The sequence below is a fragment of the Oncorhynchus tshawytscha genome, linkage group LG24 (assembly GCF_018296145.1).
Source record: "Oncorhynchus tshawytscha isolate Ot180627B linkage group LG24, Otsh_v2.0, whole genome shotgun sequence".
NCBI classification, from domain to species: domain Eukaryota; kingdom Metazoa; phylum Chordata; class Actinopteri; order Salmoniformes; family Salmonidae; genus Oncorhynchus; species Oncorhynchus tshawytscha.
Genome location: NC_056452.1, coordinates 28,932,262 through 28,954,333, shown reverse-complemented (window position 1 = coordinate 28,954,333; position 22,072 = coordinate 28,932,262). Strand labels below are relative to the sequence as shown.

The 22,072-nt window shown below is 43.2% G+C and overlaps 1 protein-coding gene across 1 annotated transcript in view; it reads left to right on the top strand.

Annotated features, from left to right (window-relative positions):
- The window catches only part of LOC112236240 (calpain-2 catalytic subunit-like), a 45,205-nt gene that overhangs the window by 3,442 nt on the left and 19,691 nt on the right, over positions 1-22,072 (top strand). Inside the window, exons 3-10 of the mRNA XM_042305636.1 lie at positions 1,347-1,468; positions 10,748-10,881; positions 14,759-14,927; positions 15,410-15,493; positions 17,864-17,949; positions 18,200-18,268; positions 20,583-20,743; positions 21,809-21,978. Coding sequence (XP_042161570.1) covers positions 1,347-1,468; positions 10,748-10,881; positions 14,759-14,927; positions 15,410-15,493; positions 17,864-17,949; positions 18,200-18,268; positions 20,583-20,743; positions 21,809-21,978 — 995 coding nt within the window. The remainder of the gene's footprint in view (positions 1-1,346; positions 1,469-10,747; positions 10,882-14,758; positions 14,928-15,409; positions 15,494-17,863; positions 17,950-18,199; positions 18,269-20,582; positions 20,744-21,808; positions 21,979-22,072) is intronic.

Here is a 22,072-nt window from a genome sequence, read left to right as displayed (position 1 = left end):
AAAGTTAGGGTGAGGGCTAAGGTTAGGGTGAGGTCTAGGGTTAGGGTGAGGGCTAAGGTTAGTTTGAGGTCTAGGGTTAGGGTAAGGGCTAGGGTGAGGGCTAAGGTTAGGGTGAGGTCTAGGGTGAGGGTAGGGCTAAGGTTAGGGTGAGGTCTAGGGTGAGGGTAAGGGCTAAGGTTAGGGTGAGGTCTAGGGTGAGGGTAAGGGCTAAGGTTAGGGTGAGGTCTAGGGTGAGGGTAAGGGCTAAGGTTAGGGTGAGGTCTAGGGTGAGGGTAAGGGCTAAGGTTAGGGTGAGGTCTAGGGTGAGGGTAAGGGCTAGTGTTAGAGTTAGTAGATAGTGAAAATGTCTATAGATAGATAGTCCATCTTCAGATGCTCTAATGTCTATCCAAAGGGATTAACTGAAGCCCTAATTAAACCAGTTACTGGAAAGCTCAGCTGTTCCTTTGAAAATGTCCATTTAGTCTTCATGTTAAGTTGATTTATTTTATCTTTATTTAACCAGGCAAGTCAGTTAAATTAAGAACAAATTCTTATTTACAATGACGGCCTAGGAACAGTGGGTTAACGGCCTCGTTCAGAGGCAGAACAACAGATTTTTACCTTGTCAGCTCAGGGATTTGATCTTGCCACCTTTCGGTTACTAGTCCAATGCTCTAACCACTAGGCTTCCTGCCGCACCAGATAGTGTAGCCTCGTCCTCAACCGTTAAATCATCTTCTCTAGGTGTGTGTGTGTGTGTGTGTGTGTGTGTGTGTGTGTGTGTGTGTGTGTGTGTGTGTGTGTGTGTGTGTGTGTGTGTGTGTGTGTGTGTGTGTGTGTGTGTGTGTGTGTGTGTGTGTGTGTGTGTGTGTGTGTGTGTGTGTGTGTAGGCTATATCATCCTCCGTTTCCTTTTAAGACAGAGGATAAAGGACACATTTATTCACAGATCGCTTCAGATTGTCAGTCCCCACAGGAGTGCGTGAGCTGTGAAGGTGTGGCTGGTACAAAGTAAACAGTTGCCCAGAGTAAACTAGTACACTGTGCTCTAACCAGTCGTGTTAGTTGACAGTAAGTAGCGGTGCTCAGTTCTGTCTGTCAGACAGCATATTCTATAGCGTGAGAGTTTGAGAGAGCAATGGCCGGGGTCGACTAAACCAGTTAAACTAGAATGAAAGCCTCACTCGCTCACCGTAAACACGGTAGTTAAGCCAGATTTACCCAAGGATGGGGCCCGCCCAGAGGGAAATGTGTTGATAATTTGACTCATTATGCATAACTCATCTTTAGACCCACCCACACACACACACACACACACACACACACCACACACACAAACATGTGTCTCCTCTCTGTTCTCTCCAGGTGACTGCTGGCTCCTGGCAGCCATCGCCTCTCTGACCCTGAATGAAGATGTGATGGCCCGGGTCGTTCCTGAAGGACAAGGATTTGGACGTGGAGAGTACGCTGGGATCTTTCACTTCCAGGTAGAGATAAGCTCAAATTCTAGAGTTATACAGGCTGGATCACAAAATGCCAGCCTATACATTACTTTTTATTAGGCTCTGGCACAAAGTACAGTATAAATCAGTCCTATTCAAACTTTTTCAGCAAGGGGGTCAAATTTCTTTCCACCAGAAATACTGGTATTTTCCCCATGACCTTCTCTCGACCCCTGACCCCACCCCAAATCTAATTAACATTTACGTAATTTAGCAGACGCTCGTATCCAGAGAGATTTACAATAGTGAGTGCATACATTTTAATGACTCAACCTTATAACCCCTACATTTTTGCATCAACAAATTACCTTCAATTCAGTACATTTTCATCTCTTTATCAAAATGAAAAGAAATCAATAAATACATTTACTCGTTTTATTCATTATTATTATCTTTCTCCAAATGATCTTTCCCAGACAATAATTTGTACTCCTGAATTTTCTGTTCCTAAAATTTTCATTTATTATTTTATTTTTTAATTTTGGCAACCAAACTGCAGTTCACCCCCCGACCCCGACTTCGAATACCACTGCTATGAAAGAAACAGTGCTATATTGTGTATATAGTTCAAGTATACAGTATTTAATGTGACTATACAGCTTAAATTAACCCAGCCAGACGTCACACCTTATTCTCATTCTGGAGAACGCTAGAACGCCTGGGGATGAGACGACTATAAGTCAAGCCCTGTCTTATGTTGTCTCATATATGTGGTATTAGAATAACTATGTGACACAGTATGAACAACACCCACATGAAGAGGCCCTGGTTCGCCCGCAACACAATACAGTACCTTTGTCAAAGCCACAGTTAGGTAGGGCGTATCCTCTGTCAGACGTGCAATACACTCTGGAGATGGGACAATCGGTTAAGTCACTTGTGGATTACCCAAACTCAATAACATAATGTGACTACCTTCAGTTACTTTTGGATTACCCAAACTCAATAATGTGATGTGATTACTTTCAGTTACTTGTGGATTACCCAAACTCAATAATGTCACTACTTTCAGTTACTATTGGATTCCCTAAACTCAGTAATGTGATTACCTTCAGTTACTTTTGGATTCCCTAAACTCAGTAATGTGATTACTTTCAGTTACTTTTGGATTCCCTAAACTCAGTAATGTGATTACTTTCAGTTACTTTTGGATTCCCTAAACTCAGTAATGTGATTACTTTCAGTTACTTTTGGATTCCCTAAACTCAATAATGTGATTACCTTCAGTTACTTTTGGATTCCCTAAACTCAGTAATGTGATTACTTTCAGTTACTTTTGGATTCCCTAAACTCAGTAATGTGATTACTTTCAGTTACTTTTGGATTCCCTAAACTCAGTAATGTGATTACCTTCAGTTACTTTTGCATTCCCTAAACTCAGTAATGTGATTACTTTCAGTTACTTTCGATTAAAGTATCTGTATTTTTGCTGGTAACGTAACTAACTACATTTTATTTTTATTTTTTTTGTAATCATATTACATCTAACTGACTTACAAGCTACGTTACCAGCAACCCTGTATAAAAGACGAACCATTCTGGAGGTTTCCCTCCCTATCCAGATGGGTCATTGTGTTAACCTGAGACTAGGGTGTCCACCCACTCTGCCCAGAGCGAGTGAAAAAAAACGGACTGCTTTGGGGATGAAATGTAACTTCCTTTTGTCATTAAAATACTCTTTTTTTTTTTTACCAAGACCAATATAATTCTTCTTGTTCTGAATTGTTCAGTGGCTCTTCTTTCTCTAAAATTTCATGAACATTTATATCTGGGGAGAAAAAACCTTTTCATAACCTAAGGGACAGATTTCAATTAACTAGGGGAGAGGGGCTGGTTCAACTCAACATTTCATGAACATTTATTTCTGGGAAAAAAAAACTTTTCATAACCTAAGGGACAGATTTCAATTAACTAGGGGAGAGGGGCTGGTTCAACTCAAGGTGTCGTTAACAAAAATGCACTCCACCCTCTCCCAAACATTACAAAGGTTTCCACATGACCCTCCTTGTATTGTAAGATAAATTGAACGTCCTTCCACTCAGAATTAACCCAGGATAATGTTCACCACCAAAAAATTGTTGAAAAATTATATGAGAGCCGAACGCTCTAGGAGCTCAGATACAATAATTGAATAACTTAATTAATATCAAACAATTCCACCAAAAGTGTAGGGACGGCAGGTAGCCTAGTGGTTAGAGTGTAGGGGAGGCAGGTAGCCTAGTGGTTAGAGTGTAGGGGCGACAGGTAGCCTAGTGGTTAGAGTGTAGGGGGACAGGTAGCCTAGTGGTTAGAGTGTAGGGACGGCAGGTAGCCTAGTGGTTAGAGTGTAGGGGCGGCAGGTAGCCTAGTGGTTAGAGTGTAGGGACGGCAGGTAGCCTAGTGGTTAGAGCGTAGGGACGGCAGGTAGCCTAGTGGTTAGAGCGTAGGGACGGCAGGTAGCATAGTGGTTAGAGCGTTGGACTAGTAACTGAAAGGTTGCAAGATCAAATCCCTGAGCTGACAAGGTAAAAATCTGTCCTTCTGCCCCTGAACACGGCAGTTAACCCACAGTTCCTCGGCTGTCATTATAAATAAGAATTTGTTCTTAACTGACACGAGTAGTTAAATGAAAATATGCTATAAGTCACGTGCATGCGAAACATACATGTGTCACGTAAAGACAGCTAGGGAATATTTTTCCGAAACAAATGAGGGATTTCGGTAACAGAACTTTTCAAGTAAGAAACTAGAAATGTGTGTGATTTTTGTTGCAGCTTCCGCACCACGACGATAAACACTGTTTCTGTGCTTTCTATTGTATTATCCCTTTGTCGCTGCATGACGTATGAGGATATACAATGTTGCGGGGGCTTTATGCTAAGTTATTTCCACTGGTCTCAACAACTAAAAAAAGTAACATAACATCAACTGAATTAAATGTAAAGGCTTTGAAAGTTTAAAAAAGCTTGCGTTATGCTCAGCTTTTCACAGTTTCTCTGATGAATCTGTTTTAAATCACTTTTTTAAATAACTGATTTCGCATTAATATGAAAGCGTAAAGAGCGTCTACTCAAATACTGCGTCACGTCTTAACATCGATATCCATCTTTACCGTCTTACTTCTGTATTGTTGTTCTGTCCTCTGTATTCGAGGAGAAAGAGGACGTTGAGCCTGTCAGTTAGCCTTCATTCTCTCACAGCATCCAGACTCGCTGACACAATGCTTTTTTCCAGGTTCTTGACCACTTTCTCTGCCTTCCATTGATTTAGTCAGACTAATACTTATCATCCTACAAGGTCAACAACTCCAATAACCGTTTAAACTAATTATGATAGATTCATGAAGTTTGGACCATTTGAGGCTGCTGTCTGTCAACACTAACCACTAGGAGAGGCTGCTGTCTGTCAACACTAACCACTAGGAGAGGCTGCTCTCTGTCAACACTACCACTAGGAGAGGCTGCTCTCTGTCAACACTACCACTAGGAGAGGCTGCTGTCTGTCAACACTAACCACTAGGAGAGGCTGCTCTCTGTCAACACTACCACTAGGAGAGGCTGCTCTCTGTCAACACTAACCACTAGGAGAGGCTGCTGTCTGTCAACACTACCACTAGGAGAGGCTGCTGTCTGTCAATACTACCACTAGGAGAGGCTGCTGTCTGTCAATACTACCACTAGGAGAGGCTGGTGTCTGTCAACACTACCACTAGGAGAGGCTGCTGTCTGTCAACACTAACCACTAGGAGAGGCTGCTGTCTGTCAACACTACCACTAGGAGAGGCTGCTCTCTGTCAACACTAACCACTAGGAGAGGCTGCTGTCTGTCAACACTACCACTAGGAGAGGCTGCTCTCTGTCAACACTAAACACTAGGAGAGGCTGCTGTCTGTCAACACTGACCACTAGGAGAGGCTGCTCTCTGTCAACACTACCACTAGGAGAGGCTGCTCTCTGTCAATACTAACCACTAGGAGAGGCTGCTGTCTGTCAACACTACCACTAGGAGAGGCTGCACTACCACTAGGAGAGGCTGCTGTCTGTCAACACTACCACTAGGAGAGGCTGCTGTCTGTCAACACTACCACTAGGAGAGGCTGCTGTCTGTCAACACTAACCACTAGGAGAAGCTGCTGTCTGTCAACACTACCACTAGGAGAGGCTGCTGTCTGTCAACACTAACCACTAGGAGAAGCTGCATTCTGTCAACACTACCACTAGGAGAAGCTGCAGTCTGTCAACACTAACCACTAGGAGAGGCTGCTGTCTGTCAACACTAACCACTAGGAGAGGCTGCAGTCTGTCAACACTACCACTAGGAGAGGCTGCTGTCTGTCAACAATACCACTAGGAGAAGCTGCAGTCTGTCAACACTACCACTAGGAGAAGCTGCTTCTGTCAACACTAAACACTAGGAGAGGCTGCTGTCTGTCAACACTACCACTAGGAGAGGCTGCTGTCTGTCAATACTACCACTAGGAGAGGCTGCTGTCTGTCAATACTACCACTAGGAGAGGCTGCTGTCTGTCAACACTACCACTAGGAGAGGCTGCTGTCTGTCAACACTAACCACTAGGAGAGGCTGCTGTCTGTCAATACTACCACTAGGAGAGGCTGCTGTCTGTCAACACTACCACTAGGAGAGGCTGCTGTCTGTCAATACTACCACTAGGAGAGGCTGCTCTCTGTCAACACTAAACACTAGGAGAGGCTGCTGTCTGTCAACACTACCACTAGGAGAGGCTGCTGTCTGTCAACACTAACCACAAGGAGAGGCTGCTGTCTGTCAACACTACCATTAGGCAGTGGTGGAGAAAGTACTAAATTGTCATACTTGAGTAAAATTAAAGATTCCTTAATAGAAAATGACTCAAGTAAAAGTGAAAGTCACCCAGTAAAATACTACTTAAGTAAAAGTCTAAAAGTATTTGGTTTTAAATGTAAAATATGCTCAAATGTACTTAAGTATCAAAAGAAAAAGTATAAATAATTTAAACTTCCTTATATTAAACAAACCATGTACATTTTACACCACTGCCATTAGGAGACGCTGCTCTCCGACACATATCAGCCTTGTCTAGAAACAATCCCTTTACCTCTACCACCCTAGAAACAATCCCTTTACCTCTACCACCCTAGACCCTAGGAAACAATCCCTTTACCCTACCACCCTAGAAACAATCCCTTTACCTCTACCAACCTAGAAACAATCCCTTTACCCCTACCACCCTAGACACTAGAAACAAACAATCCCTTTACCCCTACCACCCTAGAAACAATCCCTTTACCCCCACCCTACCACCCTAGACCCTAGAAACAATCCCCTACCTCTACCACCCTAGAAACAATCCCTTTACCTCTACCACCCTAGACCCTAGAAACAATCCCCCTACCACCCTAGACACTAAAAACAATCCCCAACCACCCTAGACCCTATAAACAATCCCTTTACCTCTACCACCCTAGACTCTAGAAACAATCCCCCTACCACCCTAGACACTAAAAACAATCCCCCAACCACCCTAGACCCTATAAACAATCCCTTTACCTCTACCACCCTAGACCCTAGAAACAATCCCTTTACCCTACCACCCTAGAAACAATCCCCCTACCACCCTAGACCCTAGAAACAATCCCTTTACCTCTACTACCCTAGACCCTAGAAACAATCCCTTTACCTCTACCACCCTAGAAACAATCCCTTAACCCCTACCACCCTAGACCCTAGAAACAATCCCTTTACCCCTACCACCCTAGACCCTAGAAACAATCCCTTTACCTCTACCACCCTAGAAACAACCCTTTACCTCTACCACCCTAGAAACAATCCCTTTACCTCTACCACCCTAGAAACAATCCCTTTACCCCTACCACCCTAGAAACAATCCCTTTACCTCTACCACCCTAGACCCTAGAAACAATCCCTTTCCCCCTACCACCCTAGAAACAATCCCTTTACCCCTACCACCCTAGAAACATTCCCTTAACAAATACCACCCTAGACCCTAGAAACAATCCCTTTACCTCTACCACCCTAGAAACAATCCCTTTACCTCTACCACCCTAGACCCTAGAAACAATCCCTTTACCTCTACCACCCTAGAAACAATCCCTTTACCTCTACCACCCTAGACCCTAGAAACAATCCCTTTACCTCTACCACCCTAGAAACAATCCCCCCTACCACCCTAGACCCTAGAAACAATCCCTTTACCTCTACCACCCTAGAAACAATCCCTTTACCCCTACGACCCTAGAAACAATCCCTTTACCTCTACCACCCTAGACCCTAGAAACAATCCCTTTATCCCTACCACCCTAGAAACAATCCCTTTACCTCTACCACCCTAGACCCTATAAACAATCCCTTTACCCCTACCACCCTAGAAACAATCCCTTTACCTCTACCACCCTAGACCCTAGAAACAATCCCTTTACCTCTACCACCCTAGAAACAATCCCCCCTACCACCCTAGACCCTAGAAACAATCCCTTTACCTCTACCACCCTAGAAACAATCCCTTTACCCCTACGACCCTAGAAACAATCCTTTTACCTCTACCACCCTAGACCCTAGAAACAATCCCTTTATCCCTACCACCCTAGAAACAATCCCTTTACCTCTACCACCCTAGACCCTATAAACAATCCCTTTACCCCTACCACCCTAGAAACAATCCCTTTACCCCTACCACCCTAGACCCTAGAAACAATCCCTTTACCTCTACCACCCTAGAAACAATCCCTTATCCCCTACCACCCTAGACACTAGTGGATATCAAGGTTGATTCTGGACACGGCCATTCCCTATCAGGTATGTAAGCTAAGGGATGTACCGATTCGTTTTGTAAGTTTCCATTGTGTTAGGGTAGGAGGCCCTAGTGAGAGGTGTGGTGTGGGAAACGTTGGGTTTAGAGCAGAGGACACCTCAGTCAGTCAGAATGAGGTTTTATGCAATCGCACATTCCCCGCCATGGATCTAACAGAAGCCCCCTCCAGCCAATTCCTACACTAATTGTTGACAGGGAGTACATTTTGCTTATGGGCCCTTCCCGACAATGCAGAGATAAATAGTAGAACAATAATAATGAGGAATAAATCCACAACGAGTAATGATAACTCGGATATATATACACGGGGGTGCCAGTACCGAGTCCATGTGCAGGGGTATGAGGTAATTGAGTTAGATATGTACATACAGGTAGGGTTGGTTAAAGATGCACAATGCACAATGCACAATGCAGAAATCACTCCACCATTTCCTGGTTGGTAAAATTCTAATAGTTCGTCCTAATTTCACTTTATGTGACAAAACAAGCAAGTCTAGTATTGAAAATCATTGTACCAACAAAACCGAAAAGTAAAAGACGCAAAAATGAAACTTGGGAAGCATAGAAATAGTGCACATAGAACAGATCACCTGCTTTTTTAGATTTGATTTCAATGCGAATGACAGATCTATAACTAACATTTCTATGTGAATTTGGTCGGGTCGCATGAAAAGTTATATTTTGCAGCTTTAACAATTGAACTAACTATTTAGTAGTCTTATGGGTTGGGGGTAGAAGCTGTTAGGGTTCCTGTTGGTTCCAAACTTGGTGCATCGGTACCGCTTGCCGTGCGGTAGCAGAGAGAAAAGTCTATGACTTGGGTGGCTGGATTATTTGACAATTTTTAGGGCCTTCCTCTGACACCGCCTGGTATGGAGGTCCTGGATGGCAGGGAGCTCGGCCCCAGTGATGTATACTCACAGCGACTTTGGAGAGCGTGATCGCAAAGTCGTCCGGGAACAGCTGGTGCTCTCATGCATGGTTCAGTGTTGCTAGCCTTAAAGCGAGGATAGAAGGTATTTAGCTCGCCTGGTAGACTTGCGTCACTCGGCAGCTCACGGCTGGGTTTCCCTTTGTAATCCGTGATAGTTTGCAAGCCCGTACCACACCCGACAAGCATCAGAGCCGGTGTAGTAGGATTTGATCTTGGTTCTGTATTGACGCTTTGCCTGTTTGATGGTTCGTCAGAGGGCGTAGCGGGATTTTTTACAAGCGGCCAAATTAGTGTTCTGCTCCTTGAAAGCGGCAGTTCTAGTCATTAGCTCGGTGCGGATGTTGCCTGTAACCCATGGCTTCTATTTGCGATATGTACGTACGATGCACTTTTTAATGGAGCGGGTGACCGATGTGGTAAACTCCTCAGTGCCATCGGATGAATCCCGGAACATAGTCCAGTCTGTGCTAACAAAACAATAGCTTAGCATCTGCGTCATCTGACCACTTCCGTATTGAGTGCGTCACTGGTACTTCCTCTTTTGAGTTTTTGCTTGTAAACAGGAATCAGGAGGATAGAGTTATGGTCAGATTTGCCAAGTGGAGGACAGGGGAGAGCTTTGTATGCGTCTCTGTGTGGAGTAAAGGTGACCTAGAGTTTTTTTCACCTCTAGTTGCACAGGTGACATGCTGGTAGAAATGACATACAACGGATTTCATTTTTCCTGCATTGAAGTTACCGCCTCTCGGTGTGCCTTTTCTTGTTTACTTACGGACCTATACAATTGTGCGGCGCTATTGCAAGCATTGGTTTGTGGTGGTAAATAGACAGCTACGAAAAACACAGAGCCATCTTCTCCTTCTTCAAGTGTCTGGGATTTGGGTCTGGTCCGGGATAATCCATGTGTCTTTCGCCTCTGACTCATTGAGGTAGTCCTGGCCCAAATCGAGGTTAATGATAGCTGTTCTGATGCCCAGAAGCTCTTTGCGGTCATAGGAAACGATGGCGGAAACATTATGTACCAAACAAAGTTACGATCAGTACAAGAAAATATACAAAATAGCACAAATGGTCAGGAGCCTATAAAACTGCACCATTCTCTGCAAAGAGTTCCCTTCCAGCACCATTCTCTGCAAAGAGTTCTGGAATGTTTCTCCGGCACCATTCTCTGCAAAGAGTTCTGGAATGTTTCTCCGGCACCATTCTCTGCAAAGAGTTCTCGAATGTTTCTCCGGCACCATTCTCTGCAAAGAGTTCTGGAGTGTTTCTCCGGCACCATTCTCTGCAAAGAGTTCTGGAGTGTTTCTCCGGCACCATTCTCTGCAAAGAGTTCTGCAATTCTCTGCAAAGAGTTGTTTCTCCGGCACCATTCTCTGCAAAGAGTTCTGGAGTGTTTCTCCGGCACCATTCTCTGCAAAGAGTTCTGGAATGTAAACCATTCTTTCGTTCTGGAATGCAATGCAAATCCTTCTCATTTGTTGAAGTGGAAATGTAGAATGCTGTCTGTTGTGGTCCTCTTCAGTTCTGGCAGTTTGGTGAGTGGGTGGACGTGGTGATTGACGACCGGCTGCCAACGAAGGATGGAAAGCTGCTGTTTGTTCACTCAGCCGAGGGCTCTGAGTTCTGGAGCGCCCTGCTGGAGAAGGCCTACGCCAAGTAAGATACAGCACCATAATACATACATGATTTATGCTAAGATACATGGTTTATGCTAAGATACAGTACTGTAACACATACATGGTTTATGCTAAGATACAGTACTGTAACACATACATGGTTTATGCTAAGATACAGTACTGTAATACATACATGGTTTATGCTAAGATACATGGTTTATGCTAAGATACAGTACTGTAATACATACATGGTTTTATGCTAAGACACAGCACCATAATACATACAGTATGTGGTTTATGCTAAGACACAGCACCATAATACATACAGTATGTGGTTTATGCTAAGACACAGCACCATAATACATACAGTATGTGGTTTATGCTAAGACACAGCACCATAATACATACAGTATGTGGTTTATGCTAAGACACAGCACCATAATACAAGACACAGCACCATAATACAGTATGTGGTTTATGCTAAGACACAGCACCATAATACATACAGTATGTGGTTTATGCTAAGACACAGCACCATAATACATACAGTATGTGGTTTATGCTAAGTAAGATACAGTATTAACACAACATATTCAGTACATGGTGTAAACATTGTATGCCACAGAGTTCTCACATTGCCTGTCCGGTGTTACTTGATTCCCATAGGGATTTGCGGATACATTTTGTCACTTGAGTCAAATACTTTCTACTGAACTAACTTCATGTTAGGATAGGCAACCCGAAATATGAATAATTAATGTATGTGTGTTATATTAAACATTGAGGAGGGAGTAAAATGTAGGCAAAGCAATAAACATTTCAGAACAACTACTAGTCCAATAAGACATGGGAGAAATGATGAATTTTTGGCAAAGAGATTTATTTATAGACTAATACACTTGAAACAAATGGCCAAAAATAGCCAAAAGTGCAGATATTACTAGTGCCTCCCCGCGATCAAACCGCCATAAGAAATTAAATGAAACGCAGCCTAACGTGATCATGGACAGCTGCCTTGGAAGGACACAAATGAAACCTGCTTTCTGCTACTAAGATCAGTGAAATGTAGGCTGAACTGACAACTGAGTGAAGAGCAGAAATCTCAACTTGCTAGCAATGAAGAATTGAGTGTGTGCGCGTTCACGCGTTTTCGGCACCTTTCAGATAGAAAGAAAAGAGTTTAAAGAGTTGGCTGTTAAAGTTGCCAGAAAAACGTCTCGGTTTGAAAGGTGTATTGTTTTCTGTCTGTCTGTGTCTCTCTCTCTCTATCTCTCTGTCGCTCAGGGTGAATGGATGCTATGAGTCTGAATATATTGTCTCTCTGTCTCAGGGTGAATGGATGCTATGAGTCTGAATGTATTGTCTCTCTGTCTCAGGGTGAATGGATGCTATGAGTCTGAATGTATTGTCTGTCTGTCTCTCAGGGTGAATGGATGCTATGAGTCTGAATGTATTGTCTGTCTGTCTCTCAGGGTGAATGGATGCTATGAGTCTGAATGTATTGTCTGTCTCTCTCAGGGTGAATGGATGCTATGAGTCTGAATATATTGTCTGTCTCTCTGTCTCAGGGTGAATGGATGCTATGAGTCTGAATATATTGTCTCTTGTCTCTCTCTCAGGGTGAATGGATGCTATGAGTCTGAATATATTGTCTGTCTCTCTGTCGCTCAGGGTGAATGGATGCTATGAGTCTGAATATATTGTCTCTTGTCTCTCTCTCAGGGTGAATGGATGCTATGAGTCTGAATATATTGTCTGTCTCTCTGTCTCAGGGTGAATGGATGCTATGAGTCTGAATATATTGTCTGTCTCTCTGTCTCAGGGTGAATGGATGCTATGAGTCTGAATATATTGTCTCTTGTCTCTCTCTCAGGGTGAATGGATGCTATGAGTCTGAATATATTGTCTGTCTCTCTGTCGCTCAGGGTGAATGGATGCTATGAGTCTGAATATATTGTCTCTTGTCTCTCTCTCAGGGTGAATGGATGCTATGAGTCTGAATATATTGTCTGTCTGTCTGTCTCAGGGTGAATGGATGCTATGAGTCTGAATATATTGTCTGTCTCTGTCTCTCTCTCTCTCAGGGTGAATGGATGCTATGAGTCTGAATATATTGTCTCTGTCTCTCTCTCAGGGTGAATGGATGCTATGAGTCTGAATATATTGTCTCTTGTCTCTCTCTCAGGGTGAATGGATGCTATGAGTCTGAATATATTGTCTGTCTGTCTCTCTCTCTCAGGGTGAATGGATGCTATGAGTCTGAATATATTGTCTGTCTGTCTGTCTCTCTCTCAGGGTGAATGGATGCTATGAGTCTGAATATATTGTCTGTCTCTGTCTCAGGGTGAATGGATGCTATGAGTCTGAATATATTGTCTGTCTCTCTGTCTCTCTCTCAGGGTGAATGGATGCTATGAGTCTGAATATATTGTCTGTCTCTCTGTCTCAGGGTGAATGGATGCTATGAGTCTGAATATATTGTCTGTCTCTGTCTCAGGGTGAATGGATGCTATGAGTCTGAATATATTGTCTCTCTGTCTCTCAGGGTGAATGGATGCTATGAGTCTGAATATATTGTCTGTCTCTGTCTCAGGGTGAATGGATGCTATGAGTCTGAATATATTGTCTCTTGTCTCTCTCTCAGGGTGAATGGATGCTATGAGTCTGAATATATTGTCTGTCTCTGTCTCAGGGTGAATGGATGCTATGAGTCTGAATGTATTGTCTCTTGTCTCTCTCTCAGGGTGAATGGATGCTATGAGTCTGAATGTATTGTCTGTCTCTGTCGCTCAGGGTGAATGGATGCTATGAGTCTGAATATATTGTCTGTCTCTGTCTCAGGGTGAATGGATGCTATGAGTCTGAATATATTGTCTGTCTCAGGGTGAATGGATGCTATGAGTCTGAATATATTGTCTGTCTCTATCTCAGGGTGAATGGATGCTATGAGTCTGAATATATTGTCTGTCTGTCTCTCAGGGTGAATGGATGCTATGAGTCTGAATATATTGTCTGTCTGTCTCTCTCTCTCAGGGTGAATGGATGCTATGAGTCTGAATATATTGTCTGTCTGTCTCTCTCTCAGGGTGAATGGATGCTATGAGTCTGAATATATTGTCTGTCTGTCTGTCTCAGGGTGAATGGATGCTATGAGTCTGAATATATTGTCTGTCTCTGTCTCAGGGTGAATGGATGCTATGAGTCTGAATATATTGTCTGTCTGTCTGTCTCTCTCTCAGGGTGAATGGATGCTATGAGTCTGAATATATTGTCTGTCTCTGTCTCAGGGTGAATGGATGCTATGAGTCTGAATATATTGTCTGTCTCTGTCTCAGGGTGAATGGATGCTATGAGTCTGAATATATTGTCTGTCTCTGTCTCAGGGTGAATGGATGCTATGAGTCTGAATATATTGTCTGTCTCTGTCTCAGGGTGAATGGATGCTATGAGTCTGAATATATTGTCTGTCTCTCTCTCTCTCTCAGGGTGAATGGATGCTATGAGTCTGAATATATTGTCTGTCTCTCTGTCTCAGGGTGAATGGATGCTATGAGTCTGAATATATTGTCTGTCTCTCTCTCAGGGTGAATGGATGCTATGAGTCTGAATATATTGTCTGTCTCTGTCTCAGGGTGAATGGATGCTATGAGTCTGAATATATTGTCTGTCTCAGGGTGAATGGATGCTATGAGTCTGAATATATTGTCTGTCTCTCTCTCAGGGTGAATGGATGCTATGAGTCTGAATATATTGTCTGTCTCTGTCTCAGGGTGAATGGATGCTATGAGTCTGAATATATTGTCTGTCTCTGTCTCAGGGTGAATGGATGCTATGAGTCTGAATATATTGTCTGTCTCTGTCTCAGGGTGAATGGATGCTATGAGTCTGAATATATTGTCTCTCTGTCTCTGTCTCAGGGTGAATGGATGCTATGAGGCTCTTTCAGGTGGCTCCACCACTGAGGGCTTTGAGGACTTCACAGGAGGGATAGCAGAGAACTATGACCTGAAGAAGGCTCCCTCCGACCTGTTCCAGATCATCAGGAAAGCCCTGGCCTCTGGAGCTCTGCTGGGCTGCTCCATCGACGTGTGTACAACTTCAGAATATAACATTTATATTACTATTATCATCATCCAGTTTGGAAGGTTTCAGGTTTAATTTGCCGTGTGTAATGAAAACATGATTGTGATATGTAGTTGTTTTACGGGATAAGAGCATCTTCTATAAAAACATAATGGAGACTGTTACATGCAGTGAAGGACATGATAATATCTAAGATTTGGTTTTAATAGCATGATACTTGGGGCAGGGGGGGTTCTTCACTGCACTGTGCCACGAAACATAAGTCGCTCTGGATAAAAACATCTGTCACCTTTTAAATGCAGTAAACATTTGGGGGTGGTTTCCTGGGCACAGATTAAGCCTAATCCTAGACTAAAAAGCAAGCTGAATGAACTGTGTCCGTGGATAATTATTTTAGTGCAGGTGCTGTTTGGTTGTGATATTGTCAGGGTTTTTTCCATGGTGTGCTTATGATTTAGTTACGGTTCTGTTCCCTGTCTCTCCAGATCACCAGTCAAGCAGACTCAGAGGCTGTCACCTATCAGAAGCTGGTGAAAGGACACGCCTACTCTCTGACCGGGGCTATGGAGGTAACGTTAGACAGACTCAATATTTCATACAGCACGGGTTCCCCGACTGGAGGGCAGAATTTGGCCCGCTGTTGGTTTCATTTGGCCCCCCATGTTTTCGGAGCAACCCCCCAACACAAAAAAAGATGGTAAAACACGAGGAAATTTAATTTTAATGTAAGAAATCCGCTCCCAAGTATTCCAACGCATAATAGAGAGAGACCTTTGATCATATACAAATGTAAGCAAGGTTTGAAACAACATCGTCCATCGGCTGAATCTAGTTGACGATCCCTGTCATACAGTATATCCACAAAGTCCAAGCCTGGTCGCAGGTCTGTTTGTGCTTTATAGACAACTTTTATGTATGATGTATGCATTAATGTTGAGTGTGTCATGTGTCTATGTTGCATACAGCAGTACTGTGTGACTGACACAAGTTAATCCTATCATATTGACAACGACCATATATATATATATATATGAGTTGGCTATACAACACCAACAGATCCAGCCTATCAAAGTTCCTCATAGTATATGACAGTAGTTGCCAACCGATCGATCGTGATCTACTGGTCGTTGTTCAATGCATTACGAGTCTATCACCAAACATTTCTGTTGAAAATTCAAGGATAAAAGCACATTTTTTGGGTTGCGCTGTTGACCTCCGGTGCACTTGATTCAGAAGTCCTGCGCACCGGATAAGCAAAATTTTGAACCATTCTATTTGTCTGAAAAGACAAACTCCGCTTACACGGCGGACCGGGAGATCTGTGGGTAAATCGAGTGCGCCTACTGCGCTGGCCAATCAGATAGCTCAAATCACTGTGCGAACAGAGCTTCGACGGACACCGCAAAGTTTGATACTAACCTACGTAAAATGGACTAACTTAAAGCGATAACCACAGAGAAACTGTCAAAGAGCTGCTTTTTGACTGAGTTCATGTTTCTGTTTTTATTCAGCACGAAATATAAAAGCTCTTCTCCGTAATTCCACTCGCGCTGCAGCTGCAATGAATGAGTAGCCGATTATATCGATAGCTCTGCGTTTTAATTATTATTAGCAGCTCGTCGTATCGATGAATATTTTACATTCTCTGTTCATAGGAACAACATTTAATTTGTTCATGAGGCAGATGCGACTCGTTACGCCACCAGGTGGAAGACTGGCCCCTCTGATCAGTCTCACCGGAGGAAAGGAAGGCGAGAGCGAGCAGGGACTGTGAGAGGCGGACCTTCTGCAGCTCTCTCCCTCCCCCCGCTGAGACTAATGCCGTGTTCAAATCAACTGGGAAGTCGTAATCTCCGACTTCCGAATTCAAGGCGTTCCAGACAACTGGGAACTCGGGGGAAAAAAACGAGATCTGGCATATCGCCAATATGCTGTGATAATGTATTAGACCAGGCATATAGACAATATGCTGTGATAATGTATTAGACCAGGCATATAGACAATATGCTGTGATAATGTATTAGACCAGGCATATAGCCAATATGATGTGATAATGTATTAGACCAGGCATATAGCCAATATGACGTTATAATGTATTAGACCAGGCATATAGACAATATGCTGTGATAATGTATTAGACCAGGCATATAGCCAATATGATGTGATAATGTATTAGACCAGGCATATAGACAATATGCTGTGATAATGTATTAGACCAGGCATATAGCCAATATGATGTGATAATGTATTAGACCAGGCATATAGCCAATATGATGTGATAATGTATTAGACCAGGCATATAGCCAATATGATGTGATAAGGTATTAGACCAGGCATATAGCCAATATGCTGTGATAATGTATTAGAACAGGCATATAGCCAATATGCTGTGATAATGTATTAGACCAGGCATATAGCCATTATGATTTGATAATGTATTAGACCAGGCATATAGCCAATATGATTTGATAATGTATTAGACCAGGCATATAGCCAATATGCTGTGATAATGTATTAGACCAGGCATATAGCCATTATGATTTGATAATGTATTAGACCAGGCATATAGCCAATATGATTTGATAATGTATTAGACCAGGCATATAGCCAATATGCTGTGATAATGTATTAGACCAGGCATATAGCCATTATGATTTGATAATGTATTAGACCAGGCATATAGACAATATGCTGTGATAATGTATTAGACCAGGCATATAGCCATTATGATTTGATAATGTATTAGGGCTACTGCACACCTCATTCATACATAACTGTTTTTATTCTGTTAATTTTACAAATCTGAGCGGTAGATCTGAACTTTCTTTTTGACTGCGAAAGTTGATCTTGACTCAGAAATTGTTGGTGACGACAATGTATGAGATCTGTCTGAACCCAAAGCAGGACCTAACTACTGTATGATGACCTTACTAAACCAGGTGAACTACCGTGGCCGCAAGGAGAAGCTGGTCAGAGTGCGTAACCCCTGGGGAACAGTGGAGTGGACTGGGGCCTGGAGTGACAAGTAAGAGAGAACCTCAGAGTAGTGGGTGGGTTCAATTCAAACTGGGTGGGTTCAATTCAAACTGGGTGGGTTCAATTCAAACTGGGTGGGTTCAATTCCAGTTCAGTTCATTTAGGAAGTCAACTGAGAAATGTTATTGGAATTTCAACTTGCTTTCTGAATTGAATCAACACTGATGGTTACCACACACTTGTTAAAAGAAACTGTTTTTTCTCTCTGTCTCTTTCTCTCTCTCTCTCTCTCTCTCTAGCTCCTCGGAGTGGAACAGCGTTGATTTTTCTGAGCGTGACGTTGTGAAAGCAGACGATGGAGAGTTCTGGTAAAGTGTTTTTCTCCAGCACTCAACGGGCCAGCCCATAATTATATCCCAAGGATCTGTTATTTTAATTATTTATTTTCTTATTTTAGTTCCCTTACGGCCACTTAAGCAACACGTTATAATCTCATTATCCCAAGTATCTCTTATGATTAAAGTTGTGTGGGTCTAAGCCAAGGTGTGCCTGGGTTTAACCGTGTGAGTCGTGTCATGGCTTGTGTCTGATCAAATTACCTGTGTTGCTTTTTATTGTTAAATGTGTATATATATATATATATATATATTTTTTTTTTTTACAGACAGACAAATCAGGTTATTGCTTGGAGAATATTGGACTGGCAAATGTCATTTCTGCTTTGTGGTGTTTTTGTGATCTGTTCCACCTGTGTTCTGTTCCACAGGTTGGTTTTCACAGTCTGTGTTAATACTGTATATATAATATAACGGCCATTTATCTAATGTGTCCCCAGGCTATTGAGCACAGAGGCCTCAGTGGGAGTGACTAAAGAATTCTACCTTGGAATTCTGTGGTCACTCCCAATTTACTGAGGAAAGTATTTGTCATCGTTTCATTTTAGCGAATCACGCGACTCCCAAGGCGATGCTACAAATAGAGGCGAGACCCAACATGTATGGGGGAAGATGATTGGTTGGTAGATGAAGCTGATTGAGACAGCTGGGAGTTTCTCCCTGTCTTTGTCTGTTTGCTAACGAACGCCAAGTTTCAAATGTAAATACCACTGAATTCCTTACTTCCGAGCTCTTTCCCATCAACGTTGCAGATAACAGAGTAGCAATAGCATATATGATGTGTGTGTGTGGGATGTACGTTATATGTAGTTTGACCCGTTGGTCCACCAGGCTCTTTGTACATCAAATCAAATGTATTTATATAGCCCTTCTTACATCAGCTGATATTTCAAAGTGCTGTACAGAAATCCAGACTAAAACCCCAAACAGCAAGCAATGCAGGTGTAGAAGCACAGAGAGGCGGACGTTTCTGGGAATGAGATACTTTTATCGAAAGCAACTTACATTGATTTTTTATTTATTTGACCTTTTACCTAGGCAAGTCAGTTAAGAACGGGGATTTGAGCTTGCAACCTTCTGGTTGCAAGTCCAATGCTCTAACCACTAGGCTACCCTGCCGCCCCATTGGAATCAAACCCACTATCCTGGCCTTACAAGTGCCGTGCTTGACCAACCAAGCTTGATTTGTGTGTTAAAGAATAATAGTTTACCGACTTGGTCTTTACAGGATGTTCTTCTCTGACTTGGTGTTGCTATGTGTCTTTACAGGATGTTCTTCTCTGACTTGGTGTTGCTATGTGTCTTTACACAATGTCCTTCTCTGACTTGGTATTGCTACGTGTCTTTACAGGATGTCCTTCTCTGACTTCGTGTCTTTACAGGATGTCCTTCTCTGACTTCATGTCTTTACAGGATGTCTTTCTCTGACTTGGTGTTGCTTCGTGTCTTTACACAATGTCCTTCTCTGACTTGGTATTGCTACGTGTCTTTACAGGATGTCCTTCTCTGACTTCGTGTCTTTACAGGATGTCCTTCTCTGACTTCATGTCTTTACAGGATGTCCTTCTCTGACTTGGTATTGCTACGTGTCTTTACAGGATGTCCTTCTCTGACTTCGTGTCTTTACAGGATGTCTTTCTCTGACTTGGTGTTGCTTCGTGTCTTTACAGGATGTCCTTCTCTGACTTCATGTCTTTACAGGATGTCCTTCTCTGACTTCGTGTCTTTACAGGATGTCCTTCTCTGACTTCATGTCTTTACACAATGTCCTTCTCTGACTTGGTATTGCTACGTGTCTTTACAGGATGTCCTTCTCTGACTTCATGTCTTTACAGGATGTCCTTCTCTGACTTCATGTCTTTACACAATGTCCTTCTCTGACTTGGTATTTCTACGTGTCTTTACAGGATGTCCTTCTCTGACTTGGTGTTGCTACGTGTCTTTACAGGATGTCCTTCTCTGACTTCGTGTCTTTACAGGATGTCCTTCTCTGACTTGGTGTTGCTACGTGTCTTTACAGGATGTCCTTCTCTGACTTGGTGTTGCTACGTGTCTTTACAGGATGTCCTTCTCTGACTTCGTGTCTTTACAGGATGTCCTTCTCTGACTTGGTGTTGCTACGTGTCTTTACAGGATGTCCTTCTCTGACTTGGTGTTGCTACGTGTCTTTACAGGATGTCTTTCTCTGACTTGGTGTTGCTTCATGTCTTTACAGGATGTCCTTCTCTGACTTCGTGTCTTTACAGGATGTCCTTCTCTGACTTGGTGTTGCTTCGTGTCTTTACAGGATGTCGTACACGGACTTCATGAAGAATTACCATCGTCTGGAGATCTGCACTCTGACCCCTGACACCCTGACCTCCGATGATACAAAACAATGGAGTGTGACCAACTACGACGGGGCCTGGAGGAAAGGATCGACCGCAGGAGGATGCAGGAATAATGCCCGTAAAGCACGCCCCATACACACAGACACACACACCACAGGAGGCTGTTTACGGGAGGACAGCTCATAATAATCACTGGAATGGAGTAAATGGAATGGAGTAAATGGAATGGGAGTGAATGGAATGGGAGTAAATGGAATGGAGTAAATGGAATGGAGTAAATGGAATGGGAGTAAATGGAATGGAGTAAATGGAATGGGAGTAAATGGAATGGGAGTAAATGGAATGGGAGTAAATGGAATGGGAGTAAATGGAATGGAAGTAAATGGAATGGGAGTTAATGGAATGGTATCAAACATCAGGAAACCATATGTATTTTGAGTTCCATTCCATTACTTCCGTCAGAGCCATTACTATGAGCCCGTCCTCCCTAATTGAGGTGTCACCAACCTCCTGTGACTCACACAGACAGTTTCCTCAGACATAGAAGTGGAATCTTTATGTAAAACGTCAGGCTAAATCCATGCAGTGGAAATGGCCCACGAGTATGAATAAAACACCTTCTGTTCTAACCTTCTGTTCAACCCAACCCTCATATTGACCCTGGTCAATCTCTACTCCCACAGATCCTTCCACAGATCCTTCCACAGACACCTCCACAGATCCTTCCACAGACACCTCCACAGATCGCCCCACAGATCCTTCCACAGATCCTTCCACAGATACCTTCCACAGATACCTTCCACAGATCCTTCCACAGATACCTCCGCAGATCTTTCCACAGATACCTTCCGCAGATCCTTCCACAGATTCCTTCCACAGATCCTTCCACAGATACCTTCCACAGAACCCTCCGCAGATCCCTCAACAGATACCTTCCACAGAACCCTCCGCAGATCCCTCCACAGATCCTTCCACAGATCCTCCACAGATCCTTCCACAGATCCTTCCACAGATCCTTCCACAGATCCTTCCACAGATACCTTCCACAGATCCCTCCACAGATCCCTCCACAGATACCTCTAAAAAATACCACAAACACACCTCAACCATACACAACACTAAGTCATACTTTATAACAGTACTCTCCTTCATAATAACCCTGGCCCCCCGCCTCCCCCCACAGACACGTTCTGGATGAATCCCCAGTTCAAGATCAATCTGGAGGAAGAGGATGACGACCCGGGGGATAATGAGGTGGGCTGTAGCTTCGTGGTGGGACTCATCCAGAAGAACAGAAGACGGATGAGGAAAGTAGGAGAGGACATGCACACCATCGGATTCGCCATCTATGAGGTGGGGCTTGTGGGGGGGGGGCATCATTATAATAATATACTGGTCCTAGATCTGTTTGTGCTCTCGCCAATCAATCATTCGATCAATTATGTTT